The sequence below is a fragment of the Sinohyriopsis cumingii genome, chromosome 12 (genome assembly GCF_028554795.1).
Source record: "Sinohyriopsis cumingii isolate HCF-2022 chromosome 12, ASM2855479v2, whole genome shotgun sequence".
In the NCBI taxonomy this organism is placed as follows: domain Eukaryota; kingdom Metazoa; phylum Mollusca; class Bivalvia; order Unionida; family Unionidae; genus Sinohyriopsis; species Sinohyriopsis cumingii.
This window is the reverse complement of record NC_142972.1, coordinates 94205192-94223110: the sequence shown is the minus strand read 5'-3', so window position 1 is coordinate 94223110 and position 17919 is coordinate 94205192. Positions and strand designations below refer to the sequence as shown.

At 36.7% G+C, this 17919-nt stretch overlaps 1 protein-coding gene and 1 long non-coding RNA gene across 2 annotated transcripts; one reads left to right on the top strand and one right to left on the bottom strand.

Annotated features, from left to right (window-relative positions):
- Window positions 1-636: 636 nt before the first annotated feature.
- LOC149787006 (protein CFDP2-like) lies at window positions 637-1554 on the top strand. The gene has a single exon (XM_089976016.1). It carries the CDS (start codon window positions 637-639, stop codon window positions 1552-1554), a length of 918 nt encoding a protein of 305 aa, XP_089832142.1.
- Window positions 1555-12686: 11132 nt separating this feature from the next.
- Window positions 12687-17679, bottom strand: LOC149787005 (uncharacterized). The gene is made up of 3 exons (XR_016425247.1): window positions 17485-17679; window positions 15404-15652; window positions 12687-13535 (listed from the first exon to the last, which is right to left on the bottom strand). It is a non-coding gene; the product is annotated as an uncharacterized LOC149787005 (long non-coding RNA).
- Between the last annotated feature and the right edge of the window lie 240 nt (window positions 17680-17919).

The following is a 17919-nucleotide window of genomic DNA, read 5'->3' as shown; positions in this document are numbered from 1 at the left end:
ACACCATTAATAGACACAACTACTCTCCCTCCCTCCCTCTCTCTCTCTCTCTCTCTCTCTCTCTCTCTCTCTCAGATTAATATCTTCTCTATGGGGTGGATTGAATAACGTAGCCTGTTGTGTATGTATTCACACTATATTTTTACTGTATTTGTTCACTGACAAAGTTCGTGGTACGGGCAATGGGCAAGTCTTCTAGACTTGCACGGGAAGCTATGGATAAATAGTGCGATGTAAATACGGCATCACTGGGCGGAAGAACTTCCGAGACGAAGTCAACGGCCAAGCGGAAAGGCTGCCAAACAGCTCAACGGCTACGTGTTCGTGACCAAGATGAGCCACCAAGTTGGAGGAAATTGGCTGTGGTCAGGTCTAGAGAGGGTTGGGCTCAGCCAGGCGACAGCTTACCTAGACACACCACGTGAGAAACAACAACCATTACCCATCCCATACCGGCTCGGTCGTCGATCGGTTCAACAAGGGCCGCACCTTCCGTCGTGCACCACGGCGGAGGTGGAAAATATATGACTGTTGCTCAGAGCAGCAAGATTCGTGTCAGGAACAACATCACCATTGGCACCTGGAATGTGAGAACACTGAAGGCAACATCAAAAGCTTGAGGAGCTTAGATATGAAATGAACATATACCACTTGAACATCCCAGGACTCTGTGATATACGATGGAAGAACATTGGAGAAACAACTACCTTGGAAAGACACAAACTGTACTTCAGTGGCAGAGAAGACAAACATGAGCAGGGAATTGGGTTCCTTGTACACAAGGACAGTGTGAGTACTGTCATGGGATGTCGGCCAGAATCCAGCCGGCTCATCACCATCCGCCTCAGGGCAACTCTGTTTAACATCATCATAATACAGACATACGCCCCAATATCAGACTATGGTGACGTGGATGTGGAAAACTTATATGATCAGCTACAAGAAATTGCGGATAAAACACCGAAAAAAGACATTCTGGTTACGCCAGGTGATTGGAATGCCAATATAGGCGAGGACGCTTGCATGAACTGGAAAGGAACACGTGGGCTCTGCTGCAGTTCACAGAAAAATGAGAGAGGACTGATGCTCCTGGAATTCGCTAGTTACAACGACCTTATGCTGGCAAACACCTTCGGCCAGCAAAAGGTATCCAGAAGATGGACATGGCACAGCCCAAGCGGAGACCATCACAGTCAGATCGACTACATCATGGTGAAGAGGCGCCTACAGTCAAGTACAAACATCGCCAAAACTAGAAGCTTTCCCGGAGCGGACATAGGAAGTGAGCATGATCTGGTGATGATGACCTTCAGGCTACATCTAAGGAAGGTCAAGAAAGAGAGCCGCACCAGAATAAAATTTGATTTCGAGAAATTGAAGGATCCCAAAGTAGCAAAAGCCTTCCAGGCAATGATTGGTCGGAAATTTGCACCGCTCACTATCTGCGATGCTGGCAATACCGACAGGGACACGTTGATCACCAACTTCAATACAGCAACGACGGAAACACCCAGCGATATCCTCGGTAGACATCGCCCAGTCAAGAAACCCTAGGTCACAGCTGAGGTTCTGAACCTGTGTGACAAGAGGAGAGAACCGAAGAAGAAAAAGAGCGATACAAAGGAGTAGTATAAGGCAGCCAACCAGGAAGTCAAGAAAAGCGTGACGAAAGCAACAGACAACTGGATAGAAGAAATGTCCTAAGACATTGAGGGAAACTTGAATAGGAACAACAGCAGGAAAGCATACCAACTGGTCCATGTTCTAACATGCACAAAGCAACGGCGGGTTACCTTCTTACAGGACAAAGCCGGAAACTGCCTCACAGAAGAAAAAGATATTCTGAAATGATGGACAGAGTACTGCACAGAACATTACAATCACCGAGCCACAAAAGATCCAGAGGTAATGAACGTCCCTCTAGCAATTAACAACGACAATCACCCTATCATACGCGAAGAAGTAGAAGCCGCAGTGAGATCACTGGACAAGTGTACGTCAGCAGGAGTGGACAACATCCCAGCAGAACTAATCCAAGCTGGGGAGAAGCAATGATTAGAGCCCTCACAAACATCTGCAACAAGATCTGACAAAAAGGAGTATGGCCATCGCCATGGACCCAATCACTGATCATCACCCTCCCCAAGCAAGGCAGCTTGCAATAGTGTCAAAACCACCGTACAATCAGTCTCATAAACCATCCAAGCAAAGTCATCTTAAGGATACTACTGAACAGACTAAAACCACAGGCTGAAAAGATCACTGAAGAGGAGCAGGCGGGGTTTAGAGCAGGGCACAGCACAACAGAGCATATATTCAACCTCAACATAGTGTGTGAGAAGTACCTCCAACACCAGCAAGATCTGTACCACGTCTTCGTGGGTTTCAAGAAGGCATTTGACAGGGTAGGGCATGCAGCCTTGTGGGCGACCACGAGACTGTACAACATCAATGCCAACCTCATGAAAGTAATAGAGCACCTCTATGACAAAGCCAACAGTGCAGTATACTTCAACGGCAGTATAGGGGACTGGTTCAGAACGATAGTCAGAGTCCGACAAGGCTGTCTGCTCTCTCCCACACTATTCAACATCTTTCTGGAGAGAATCATGGCAGACGCGCTTCATAAGCGTACAGGGACAGTCCGAATCTAAGGCCGAACAATCACCAACTTACGTTTTGCTGATGACATTGATGGACTAACAGGAAATGAGCAAGAGTTAGCTAGCATATTAGAGAGACTTGAAAAAAAAAACATCTGCAGCCTATGGCATGGCAATTAGTGCAGAGAAGACCACAATGATGACCAACATCATCAAGGGCATCAGTGCTGACATCAAGGTCCAAGGTACAAAGCTAGAAACAGTCCACAGCTTCAAGTATTTAGGGGAAACTGTAACAGATGAACGATCGAAGCCTGAAATACTCTACAGGTTTGCACAGACAACAGCAGCGCTGACAAGTCCATCTGGAAGGACAAGAACATCGCACACAACTCAAAAGGCAGACTGATGCACTTACTGGTAATCTCCACATTTCTCTACGCTTGCGAATCATGGATCATATCAGCGGACATGGAGAAAAGGATACAGTCTACAGAGATGATATGTTTCCGAAAGATCCTCGGCTTCACATACAAAGACGATATCACCAATGAAAAAATACGGCAAAGGATAAGACAAGCCATTGGGCCTCACGATCATAGTAAACAAGCGAAAACTGCAGTGGTATGGGCATGTCTCACGATCACCAGGACTTTCCAAGACAATTCTACAAGGCACTGTACAAGGAAGAAGAAAAAGTGGCAGGCAAAGAAAGAGGTGGGAAGATAATATTCGAGATTGGACATGCTTGACACTGCGCGACTCACTGAGAAAGACGGAAAATCGAGAGGAATGGAGGAAACTGGTTGTTAGGTCTTGTGCGGTGCCCCAACGGTCTTCCATACTACAGGACTGATGATGATGATGCTGCTGATGATGATGATGAAAGTTCGTGGTACACATGAACAGCAGACATTTATTAAGTAAAGTAACATGTTTTTCACGACTTGGTTCCACAGTTTGATTTTTCTTCTTTCAATTTCCGATCCACTTCTTCTGACTTAATAACAACGCATTGCAGATCTGAATAGTGTTTTTACATGAGTCCAATTGTAGTTTTATTCGGTGCTGGTACTGCACCCGTAGCTATTCCGACTTTTTCTGCAAATTGCGTACGTAGAATGCGAATCTGAATCATATTTGCTACTATGAAATACATCTTTGTCTATATTGCCTACATCTGACAAAGTTACAGTGTAGATTATAGGGATACAAGTCAACGCACACAAATACGTATTGATATACATATCCTGGAGTTGTCAGTTTTCTTCATGTACATCAGATTGCCAAGTCTGTCGGATTGCTCTAAAATGATTGATGACATGCACGCCCGAAGATCAGCAAAGCCTTCCGTGCTGCAATCAACTGTCATCATTTCTAGAATATCGTCTGAAATCATACAGGGACGGGCAAGACAAATTGTTGTACGAACATATGCTGTTGTTATTAATATTTCCACGTATCGTTCTAACTAAAATATTACTGACTTAGTAACTAGGTAGACCTTAATAAGTCTGAGTTTCTTTATATGTCGTACTCCCAATTGTCACCACCACCGAAACAGTTGACCTTTAGGAGGAACGAAACTATTTTAATTTTAATTTTGAATCACAAATCTACCATTTTCTTCTGAAATTATTTAGCTTGTTAGCTATCGCCAGCTAACTGTTAGTTCTGGTACGAAGTCAGAATACTTCACATTGCAATATCGATGAATTTAACGAACTTATCTAATCATCACATTTTCTTTTCTGAAATTAATGTTTCATGTAGTACATATCTAATTTGATCAGTAGAATTAGAACTTGACATTTAGCATTACTGTACTTTGGTCTGTGGAATTAGAACTTGGTATTTCGTGCTTCTGTAGTGTGTCCTGTGGAATTAGAAGTTGGTATTTATTGCTTCTGTAGTTTGGCCTGTAGAATTAAAACTCGGCATTTATTTTGGAATGTGCAATGATAATCTGGTATTTAATAACTCTGTAGTTTGGCCTGTAGAATTAAAACTCGGCATTTATTTTGGAATGTGCAATTATAATCTGGTATTTAATAACTCTGTAGTTTGGCCTGTGAAAATATAACATTGAATTTAGTGCTTCTGTAGCTTGGCCTGTGGAATAAGAACCTGGTATTTAGTAAAGCTGTAGTTTGACCTGTATAATTGTACCTTGGTATTCAGTATTTATGTAGTTTGGCCTGTGGAAGTAGATCTTCCTGCATATGGCTCGAGTGAAATTAAAAGGAGAATGTACGGAATCCAGTCAAATCGCATTCCCACTTTTATAAGATGATCTGTACATTACCCTGACAGCATGAGAAATAAACATATTACCTTCATCATGTTATATGAAACAAGCCACTCTCATCACCTGATTCAAAACACATTAACTTCGTCAATTGATAAGAAAGTACATTAACCGTAGCACGTTATTAACGTCTATGCACGTAGTGCTACACATGACAAGAACATTCATAGGCGAAAACACATACACTCACGCAGTCTTCCTATTAACACCCGTAATGATTCACAAAGCGCGTGAAACTAGTGTTGTGAGGATCGGATGTAATATGCAAACATATTTGTTTAAAGACTGAATATATTTAATTATGCATAATTCACACTTAGTCTTATTTCATGTATTTTTTGATTTAGTTCTATTAGGCCCAAATTTGTATACCTGGTCGTCGACGACAAGCCGTCAGGGTCATAACTCAGGACGTGTACATAAAGTAGTGCTACTGGACGCAAAACATGCTGAATAACTAGCTGTCTACAGTAAGTCATCAAGGCCATAATGCAGAAACTCATTGCTGTCTCGAACCTATATTACGTCGCTATTAATTTACATCACTGTATTTCAGATGACATGATCATGTTTATATTTTTCTATTTGAAACAAATGGTCCGGATTCACATGTATGTACTGTTGTTACCGATTCACATTGTCTACACTTGCGTACTGGTATTATTAGTTTTCTATGTCTAGATGTGTCTACCGGTATTATTAACTCACTTTGTTTACATGTGCGAACTGGTATTACTAACTGCCTGTTGCCACTTATCTACATTTGTTTACTGGTATTACTAAGTTCTTTTGTCTACATTTGATTTCTGATGTTACAAACCCCCTGTTTCGAGAAAATATAAATTTTGACATTACATTGAAATCAAAGGTCTCAAAAAATGGAGAAATTCGTAACTGGCCACAAATGTACATCTTCGTAATTACCGTTGCTTTTTAGTTTTGCTTTGGTTTTGTTTTGTATTTAAATTTTGAATTGACGTAACGGAAATTCCCTCTGATTAACTGCATATTAATCGAGTATATAAAACAGGTAATACATTAAAGGCCAAGACTGTATTATTCATGTGTTCTGTTCTTCTGATTTGACCTACTAATGACTTCAATTAGTACATTTACAGTGAAATTAGCTTCTTGGGTTGAATTGCAAGAAAAGATGGATACTATAACACATTCTGACATGGCGTTATACTCAATACAGTTGCATCGGCATCATCTTTCAGTGGGAGATATTGTTATGTATGCAATCCTTTATTTGTCAGTAAAATTATATATTTAACATTTCCAACTATATGCTAAATTTCAAGTTTAAATTTATAGTATATTATGTTCATCCTTACACGGTAGTAAGATATATTATATGTTAGATATTTGCTATAATTCATCTTGATGGGGTACATGTTATCTGAAAGGATTAAATGTGCCTCTGACAAATAAACCACAGTGCTGCAGCGCAGTTAATGTTCGCAATTTGTCCGTAATCAGTGTAAAGACAGGATTCAGCCCCAATTTTTTCTGGATATCCATAGTGCCAAGTTGTATATGATGCCGTCTCACCATTCCACCCCTTATAAGCTGTATTTGCATCCACGCCTCGAAGTCCAATCCATAAAGCATTTGTGCCTGTAAGCTGTTGTTGTTGTTGTTGTTGTTGTGGGGTTTAACGCCATTTTTCAGCACACGATAGGCTATACATGGCGGCCAGTATTATTGGTGGAGGAAGAACCCGGGAAACCCCGGAAAGAACCACCGACCCTCGAGAAGCTACTGGCAAGCTTTCTCACATACCCACATTGGCTGAATCTTAGACTCGAACCGCCGCAGATAGACGTGAGATGGCAGTGATCTGTAACGAAGAGCGCTTTAGACCACTCGGCCACTCGGGGCCCCCGCCTGTAAGTATATATATATATATATATATATATATATATATATATATATATATATATATATATATATATATATATATATATATATATATATATATATATATATATATATATATATATATATACAAACATGAAAATAACGTCACTATGACCTTATTTTCATGTAAAGGTTTAGTACTCCTGGCGAAAGATCGCAGTAACGAGGCATACATTTCTACAAGAAAATTAATCCAGGAAAATGACGTACTTATGAAACCACATAATCCGTATGCAAGAGCCAATATGTGGCATTGATTAAAACAGCCGGATGAGCGCTTTAACTGGGTAAATATGCTGTATGTGTAACCTGGTATAATATGCGTATTAACTCTCCATTCATCACACATAACGGTTACACTGGTTACTAAACATAACATGCGTATGAACTCTCCATCCATCACACATAACGGTTAGACTAGTTACTAAACATAATATGCGTATGAACTCTACATTCATCGCACATACCGGTTACACTGGTTACTAAACATAATATGCGTATTAACTCTCCATCCATCACACATAACGGTTACACTAGTTACTAAACATAATATGAGTATGAACTCTCCATTCAAGGTACATACCGGTTACACTGGTTACTAAACATAATATGTGTATGAACTCTCCATCCATGACACATAACGGTTACAATAGTTACTAAACACAACATGCGTATGAACACTCCATTCATCACAAAAAATGTTAGATAACAATAAAATTATAATCATCATTCATGGGAAGATTATCTGGATTTTTTTTCATTTATCTATGAAAAATTTTTTTTTTTTTTCTCCTATGCATGCCTTTTACGGTAAATAGTATATTCTAAGGAAATACCATACTTCTCTAATATCAAAATTTGTATTTTCCAGCCTTTCATCACAATTTTCATTATGTCTTAGACGTTTACAGACAAATAATAGTCTGCTGACGGTAGACCTTAGGCTTGTCGTGGTTTATATGAAGCTTTCCTATATGAATGTCTGCCTTTTCTATAGTAAAATCATATATTTGGAATGGCTTTTACTTTTCTCCAGACTTTATTTGGAAACAATTTGTATTTTGTTCAAGCCTGTTACTATAAAAACTCTTCTGAACAACATAACCGCTACTCTAATATGCAACCATTTCTTTTTGTTTTCGTTCTACCGCATTTTCAATATTTTCACACTGATATCATTATATTCGCATTGTTAGCAAATATGTTGCTCGACATACCATGCTAGGCATATAAATGGAACGTCTGATGACGAAATATCCCAGACTAGCTCTCCTTTCATCTATTCATGTAATTCAAGGCCGAACGTAGAGTTAGCCTGAGGTCTACCGTCAGCAAACCATATCACTGGATGCCTAACAACTTATTTGCTAACAATGCAGTTATAATGAGATCAGTGTAAAAATATTGAAACTGCGGTAGATCGCAAAAAAGGAAGAAATGGTTCTGTATTAGAGGAGTGGTTATGTTGCTGAGAAGAGTTTTTACAGTAACAGCCTTGAAAAGAATAAAACTTGTTTCCAATCAGACTTTGGAGAAAAAGAAAAGACATTACAAATATATGATTTTAATAAAGAAAATGCAGAAATTCATTTAGAAAAGCTTCACATAAACCACGACAAGGTTTTATTTATCATATAACCGTATCAATTCATGTAAAACGCTCATTCAAACGCAATAATCAATGATACAGATTTGATATCTCAAAAGGCGACAGGATGCTTTTGCGATTAGGTCATCTTAAATATTATTGCATCCGTTCATGTTTAGCATGTAGTCATTAGATAGTCAGTGTCTAAGGCTCTCGTCTTTACGATAACTTCTGCGCGGGTGAGTTCGGCTCTAGATTCGACCAACATCGGTATGTGAGAATACCTAAACATTAACGAGTCGTTGCCTTAATGATACATTCCCTTGCAAACGTTAACGCATTGATATAGGTAAATTGTTAAGATGCAATGGCTGTAAATGTGAATGAAAACTGCAATATATTTAGCAAATATGCACCACTTCCAGATAATACAGAAGACGTGGGTAAGAGGAAACTTATTAATGAATATGACGGAGTATTTCCATTCATGCACGTGTAACATACTGTAACAAATACACATAGGAGGTAAAGGTCAAAGTGTCACATACAACTGTACATATCCAATCTATAATATAATCGAAGGTTGCCAAAGCAAAATATACAGGAGTAGTTCTATCAAAGTCTTTTTCAGGTGTCATGTACTTGCAGAAACCAATTCTGCTTGGGGAAAATTTAACAGATGAAATTAACATCATCTCCATGTTGATCTGAGATCGCCTATTTAGTTGGCCTCTACTTAATACTCTTATGCATGAGACGTTATCCACCTGTTGGTCTACGATCGCTTAGTTAGTTGACATTTCCCTAATAATCAGATGCACGCTTAGTTAATTGACCTCTATCTAATAATCGCATGTAATAAATGTCAGCCACCTGTGGCCTATTATCATTTGCTTAGTTGACCTCTGCATAATAATTCTATGCAAGTAAGATTAGCCTCATTTGGGCCTGAACTCATTTATTTAGTTGCCATCTGACTAATAATCAGATGCACAAGATGTTAGCCCTTCGTTGGTCTGAGATTTGTAATTCGTTGATATCTAACTGATCATCATTTACAACAGTCGTTAGGGCCATGTTGCAATGAGATCGCTTACTTACGTGATATGTGAGTAGTATTCATACGAACGAGGCATCGTCCACAAAATCTAGGTCAGTAGGGTGTATATGTAAAAATATCTTTCACTGCTTTTCATAGAAATGATGGTTTAAAGTTTGTGTTACTTTGCTGTAATTTAATACAGTAGTCGTTTATAAATGTATGTATGCTACATATATGAATATCTCAAAAACGAAATGGCTCAGATCTAAGGTGAAACATGTTAATTTGTTATAATAAAAAAGACATTTAATTAAGCATATATTGTTTGGCTGAGCCACTTAGACCGACACATAATCAAAATAGCCATTGACCACTGAAAATTAACAGTGTTAAAGAAGGATTTATACAGTGTTGGTCCTATGTAAAAATGTTTGTTGTTGAAGGCATTAACTTGAATACCTTAATCAAAACTATACAATGACTTCCTCACAAAGGAATAACTAATTTTTATTTGTACCTTTAATGCAGACTTGTTTTCAATTTTCCGCAATCTGTTATCATCTGATGACACTTCATCAAACAACTGTCTAGTGGACCATTTTCATGTCATAAATCGTGTATTCCATTAGCCAATTTCCTTCAGACAAGGAACCAACTTCCCATAATGGGTATGAACTAATATAGTATCTTGTTGAAATATCACGTGTTGTATCTATACATGGGTGCATTCAAAGATGTTGCAAATTGATTAAATATTGTAAATATTTTATCATCAAGAATCGCTTGTCTGTTGGATTACGTCAGTGGCAGACTAGGAATCTACCCTTAATAATTTAAACGAGCTGAGAAAGCTGAATACCCTAATATATGTAAGCACGTATTCCATTGTGCATTGATTTTATACTCAGGGATGCGAGACAGCAATCAAGTCACATACACTGGTCATGTTAATATTTCATGAGGAAGATAATACGAAATAATTGACTAAAATTATCATGCAATCAATGTGATTAAATAATTCACTTCATATTCTTTGCTCTATTCCCAACGTGCCAGTTTGAAAATTTTAACATGAAAATGCAATCTCGGAATGAACAAAATATAAATAAAATATGAAAGAAATAATAAAATATTTGTCTGTAGAACGGAAATAGAACACTAATGATACATACACAAAGATGTTATTTCACACTACTTTCAGAAAATTTATCCTTTTTGCTTCATCATCCAGACATAAGCTTGTGCAATTAGTTTGTTTGCATGTTTGTTAGAAGCATTGTGTTACGGAATCCTCACGTTAAACGTTTAATGACGTAGCAGGACATCAAAGTCAATAATGAAAAGAGCAAAGTTTGAACTAAATCATTTTTGGAATGTAAAAATAGAAACAAAAGGAGATAAAAAAATAAGCTACTTCAAGGTTTTCAGCATTATTAGAAAAAATATGCATCGACTAATGTGTAAAATATTTCGAATAATGAATTAAACTGGCACGTATAGCTATTTCATGTGTAGAAACTCTTCTATGAGACCTATTCATAACTGTATGCAGGTGAAGGCAACTGCAGCAAATATGCCAGTGAAAATGATTGTAAATCTTGAAATCTATGAATGCTAATTGTCTAATATGTATTCAAGATCTAATAATCCAGAGACATTTTAGTGCTAAAGTAGAAGTGCATTTTATTTGTTTATTCATAAAAACCTTTGAAGGGAATCGTTGAAATTGTAAATTTAAAAAAAAAATCAAAGTGCTCAAATACTCTAGTGGATATATTTTACGTGACCGGAAGTAAATATTATCAATATCATATGAAGGCAAACATACACATTGCACGTGTTATCACTGACAGGAATTAAAAGTGTTGCTAGTAGCAATAAGAGGGTATGGATAATGTATTTGTACTGCTTGAGTCGCGTATTCATACTAATTCTTTATTGTCTGGTGGGAATCCAACAACAGACTATTTTGTTTTACAGTGGGATGGGAATACTGCACAATATTAATTCTTTACAGTGGAATGCGGATACTGTAACACACTACTTCTGTACAGTCTTACGGTGGTTTTGCTACACACGAATTATGTACAGTCTCGTGGGGATCGTGCTCAATATTTCTACTAATTTTCTTATAAATAAGATACTTTAAGAACGATATTGTGAAAGTAAATATTGGGTATGGATTAAAAATTACTGTAACTGTTGAAGTTTTGCTGTATCTGAATAAAGATTGAATCGGTGACGTAAATTAAATAAAGGCCATATCACGGAAAGGAGAGTGATGTTCCTGAACGAGAGATAACACAGAATAATTTAAATAAAGTGTTATGATAATCTTATACACCGACTTCTTATTTGATCCAATGTGGAAAATGGGAGCCAGCACTCGACGAATTTTGACCCATACTGCATGCAAAAAATCCACTTCCGAGATTAAGGGGTGCTCTGTGGTACTAAAATGAATATTCATAAGAACGGAACAAGTCATCCGGCACATTAATGTATGCAAGGCATACTACTTAATTCAATGGTCAAAAATAATTCAGAACAAAATCATTAATCAGCATGTTTAATGATTGTTCGCTTACCTGTATGGTTTCCTTTTGTTTTAAAACATTAACGTTTGCTTGTTGCCAATCTTGCACTATATTTTGGTAAAAAAACTTTACCCTAATTTCTATGTGACATAATTTAAGGTTCAATCAATACCCATCAAGGCTGATTTGTCCATCGCGTGTAGTCATAATTATGATGAAAAATATAGTAAATCCTTATCCGATGTATTACTTTATTTAATCAAGAGGTTTACGTAAATATGTGTTCCTTTTAGTCGTTGTATGTAACAGTTATACGCAATTGTATGGTTGACACATACTATTGAATTGCAGCATGCAGGTGATAAAAGTTCAGTCATTGTTACTTTGCTTGATTCATGTGTGGACAAATATTAAACATGAATACATGCAGTTCAGTTTTATTTTTAAATGCGGTTCAGGTTTAATCATTATTGATGTCTCATTCTCATTGTGTATAAGAAAGGGTCAGCATTCTTGACATCCTTGATGATCAGTTCACCTTTGTAAATTCCAGCAACTGCATGCTTTGAAAATATATCGGTCCCTTTTGCTAGTTCCTTAGATGTGTGTATTAAAGAAATATAGTTAGATCAGAAAATTAGATTTTGGAAACATTCAGTGGGATTTTTATGATAAACGAGATACATGTATGTAACACATATTTTATTGCTTTAGAATGATCATGCTAACTGTACATTATACGAATTAAAAAAGAAGAGATGAAAGATTTTTTGCCAAACATTCATGGAAAGCACAAAGCTATCAGACCAGTACAGCTTGTGTTTGGTTCATCTCAGTTGTGTCTCCAGACAACATAAGATTATTGGGGTTTTGTACATAGTTATAATGTTTCCCATCAATGATGATTTATTTCTAATTACTTTATATTTCTCGTCAGGGTAGATACGTCTGTAGTTACAATTATTCCTGCCTATGATGTTTCATTTATTGAGATAACCCCTTTGTAAGAGACAAAAAGTACATAAAATAAAATATCAATGACTAAACGGACCAAGTTAATCTTACTGTCGTAAACCTCGTCTAATATCAAAAGGCAATTCCTATATGTAGAAACGCAGATTAAGGCAAAAAACATACATTACACATTATAATGTATGCAATCCTTTATTGTCAGTCAGATGTTATATTTAGCATTTCCAGCCATATGCTAAATTTCAAGTTTAAATTTGTAGTATATTATGTTCATCCTTACACGGTAGTAAGATATATTATATGTTAGATATTCGCTATAATTCATCTTCATGGGGTATATGTTATCTGAAGGATTAAATCTGCCTCTGACAAATAAACCACAGTGCTGCAGCGCAGTTAATGTTCGCAATTTGTCCGTAATCAGTGTAAAGACAGGATTCAGCCCCAACATTTTCTGGATATCCATAGTGCCAAGTTATGTATGATGCCGCCTCACCATTCCACCCCTTATAAACTGTATTTGCATCCACGCCTCGAATTCCAATCCAGAAAGCATTTTTCCCTGTAAGTATATATATATTTTTCCCTGTAAGTATATATATATATATATATGCTACAGCCATTTTTATAATAATGTTATTCTTAGTTGTAAACATTACTGTGTATTGAAGAGTGAGGTAATAATAATAACAATGGCACGAACAAAACGACTAGCTCAGGAGCGTATGGTAACACTGAAGCGATATTTACTAGCCCGCGATGCGGCGAAGAAACATTTACAATGTTGTCGCGGAAGCCTTGACGAAACCACTGCTGGATTCGAAGAAACATTTGCCCTATTCATGAGGCCCACGAACGAAATCGCCGCAGCGACAATGTGTGTGGAATTGACAAGCGCCAGCCAATCTTGCCAGATACAAAAGATGTAGCATTAGCAGCCACGATTGAACTTGGTGTGACTGTAATAACAACCACGTTGACATCAGGTGGCGCCCCAATAGGAGTAGGTATCCGGGCAAAATCGTTAATAGCTGGAGCGGTTTCCGGGTGGAGTAATTTAATGTCAGCGAGGCTCACACGAAAATTCAAAAGCACATCCGGTAAAAGACATCCGCGCAAGGGAGCCTGCACGGATTTACACATTTATATTAGCCGGCCATTGGCGACGGTGGGATTATCACCCATGAATGTAAAGCATGTCTGCTCAAGCTTGAATATTTTAACATGCAAGAAAATAAAACATCGCACTGAGTAGACTAGCTGGCCAACAACAACAACAACAACAGAAAATATTTCTGGACAAACACTATCGTGCCCATTTTACTCAAAAAAAGCCTCTTAGTTTTCGACGATTTGTAATTGCCGATCCGATTTAGCTCGTATGTTGTCAACGTCACGTGTAAACGGAACTAACTCCTCCATGTCTCTGTCAATCTTCCACACAGCGTTTTAAATTTCCTTGATATGTCTAAGTTATTTTGACAACGTACATCATCCGCTACTAATTAAGGCTAAATATTTTCATTCTTCTCATCAATTTCGGATATGGTTAGCAGTGGATCTATCTAGTAGCATATGCAGTTTTTTTTTGCCTGCGAACGTCAATCGAACCCGCTCTTGCAATTTCCAATGTTAGCCATGTGTTCTCATTACGCGGTAATAAACTGTAAATGATATATCAAGTTAGCAGCGCTTTAGATCAATGCGGCATATGCTCCCCTAGCATAATCAGATATACAGTAAAAATACATTTCATTACTGGTCCCGTTCACCCTGTTTCAAATGAATGTCCCTTTATATTTATATTTGATAGCGAGCAGTCCTCCTGAGCCTCGTGCAGGCCAGTATGTTCAGTACCGTCAAATATTCCTTACGATTACGACAAACGAAATAGATTATAATAACATGACTTTACTCACCACACTGATTAATTTATGTCAGTATGGTGTGTATTAAGTGCAGCGCGCTCAATATGCATAATGTTTGTCCTGGATGATATAAAGTTTTACTACACCCAGACATCCGGAGTTTTTTTTCTCTTCTTCTTTTAATTGGTTTCGCCGGGTATTCTTGATCTCTTAGGGGGTAGCTAAAGCTATGATGGGGGGCTGGTTGCCTTCCATTAGAGATATGAATCGTGATCGAGAACATATACTTAAACATGGGTGTCTTTTCCCACTCCTCTGACTCTTTTCGAAATATAAATATGTATTTTCTTAGTAAGTATATCTGTGTACATTTACATGCTTGTTTATTTTTAATTAAACATTGCAAATTGACAGATTGCTGTCGTCAGTAAGTTATTTTGTTTAGTTCATTCATCCACACTATACATACTCGTACATTTCTTAATCATATATTATATTATTTCAGTTGTAATCGATAAATAAGGATGATATTGTTTATGTTATTCATCTATATGTTACATACGTGTGTAGTAGTTCCATCCTTTCTGCATTGCTTGACTAACAGGGAGGCCGCGTTTGTATGACTGAGACCCCATGCAGTTTTTCAGTGAAGGGTGGTCGAAGAATGACCTGCAAGATGGATCCATTCCGCAAAACAAGGCACAATCGATCAATGGGCACTCATTTTTTTCCCACAATATGGATGATGAGTCGAGATTGTTTTCTGAATCATGATCTAAATTCCAGTTGCTACATCTACTCATCGAGGTATCTATAGATGAAAGTAATGTGTTATTTATAAATTATCTAAACGAAACTATTTTTGCAGGATCGATTTTTATTGATAAACAAATCTTTACTTACAGTTTATGTAGCTAACAATTCAGTCGTTCTTATGTTTATTTTCGAGGTCATTTTCAGTCTCAGTTCAATTATATCTGTAGAACAATGGAGAATAATATTAATCTTTATCATTGCAATATATTTTGATTGATAAAGATAAGCATCTACTCAGTCAGATGTTTCGTCAGTGTATAACATATTTGTGTGGTGTATCCTACTTGGCGAGGTGCATAACTAACAGGAGACCTCAGTTGTTTTTTTACTGAAATGTTAGCCTGAACTAGTTAGAAAAGGATAGTGAAGAAGGCTACACATCGCGTATTCAAGGCATATATATATATATATATATATATATATATATATATATATATATATAAAACAACATAGGATCAAGTAGATACGGTCTGTTTCATTCCGACTTGTATTGTTTGTTTTCGAAACAATGACTCAGTATCTACTTATTGCTTGAAATATCTTGGAAGGAAATATATATGAATGTGGGACGAAAATACATATATATCTATGATAGATAAAATTTCAAATTCTACTTGAGGTTTTTATCAGCTACGGTTACGATTTTTCGTCAGCGATCCGGACTGTTTGTTCCGCTGTCGAACTTAGTAAGGGAACTTCCTAATATCCTTGACCCATAATTGCGTAGTGATCAGGCAACAGTTACTTTAATACATCGTAACATATAGTTTGAACTTTTCAATACCAAGATAAAAATCCTATTCAATATTCGCAATTCCTGTATATATATATATATATATATATATATATATATATATATATATATATATATATATATATATATATATATATATATATATATATATATATATAACATTTAAAAGCGAATCATCGACATTTAAATAAACATTGATCATACATGCAATGTTCAACCTTGCTAAAATATGGAAACAAGAACACCGTGGAAAATATTCCAGGAGAACATTCAAAATCAATACTGCCCAATGAAAACGTGAATCAAAACATATATATTTTATTAAATCAAAAATCAAATTAAACACTTAATAAACAAGCAAACATGTGTCGTTGATAAACTATATTTGCCACAAACCACTTCATGCATAAGTTTAAAAAAATATGTTATTTTACATCAACACGATTTAGATACAGACATATAATATAAGCAGTATAAGGATATATGTTTAGTTTTATTGACATAATAATGGATGTAACAATAAACTTTCTAGAAACAGAAGCTACTTGTAAATATTTTAATATAGTTCATTAAGTGATATGGCAAGTACATGAGCTCTTAAATAGACTGAGATATTTTCTTGATTTTAAAATTATATATAAAATAAATGTCAAGCAACTCACACGTACGTTCTTGCCAAAGTTGAAGTCATAATTTGCAGTACAGGCAGGAAAGCCGCCAAAATGCATTGACATCAGTTTTAAAGTAGCAGCTCTGCAGTTAGTGTCCGAATAAAATGGTGTGGAGTTATGCATGTCTGCCATGAAATATTTATATTATAGAGAGTTTGACCATGTGCTTTCTAAATTAACACCATTTCAGCTGTGTACTGTTTTCGTATTTTGTTTATTTACATTTTTTCTTTTTCGATTTGTATACTTTTGCTCTTTTGGTGTCTGCAAGTGGGGCCTACTTTGTGATATTACTTTTGGTTTTGTCGTAGAACACACACAAATAACTATCAATTAACAGTAACACGTCTTATTGTCAATTGCCAGTTTTAATAGGAAAGAAAGAAAGATAGTAATGCTTACCAGAGGCTTGTGATCCTGCTGTCAGGAAAAAGACACCGAGAGGATAAACGTAGGTTGTTGACCTTAACAGGCATGATTTCATGATGGAGTCGCAGAGTAAAACAAAGCAATACATTTGTGTTCCTCCACGAACCATCCCAGTCGAAGAACAACGCTATTAAAAGACGACAAGGGAAACAACGGAACGCTTATGGAGAATATGAGTATCTTCAAAGGGAAGGGACAGATGAGTTGGCCTGTCAAAACATCGTTTCATCAATGTAGAGTGTCACTAGTCGACCAATGAAAATGTAACAATTTTATTTACGTGTATTGATTAGCAAGTGAATGTTTCTAGACTGCTCCTCGAAATTGTATTGTTTCACGCGGACACGCCCTTAACATGAATAATTTACAGCCACATATTAATGAACATAAGTTAACAACGTCAATCCA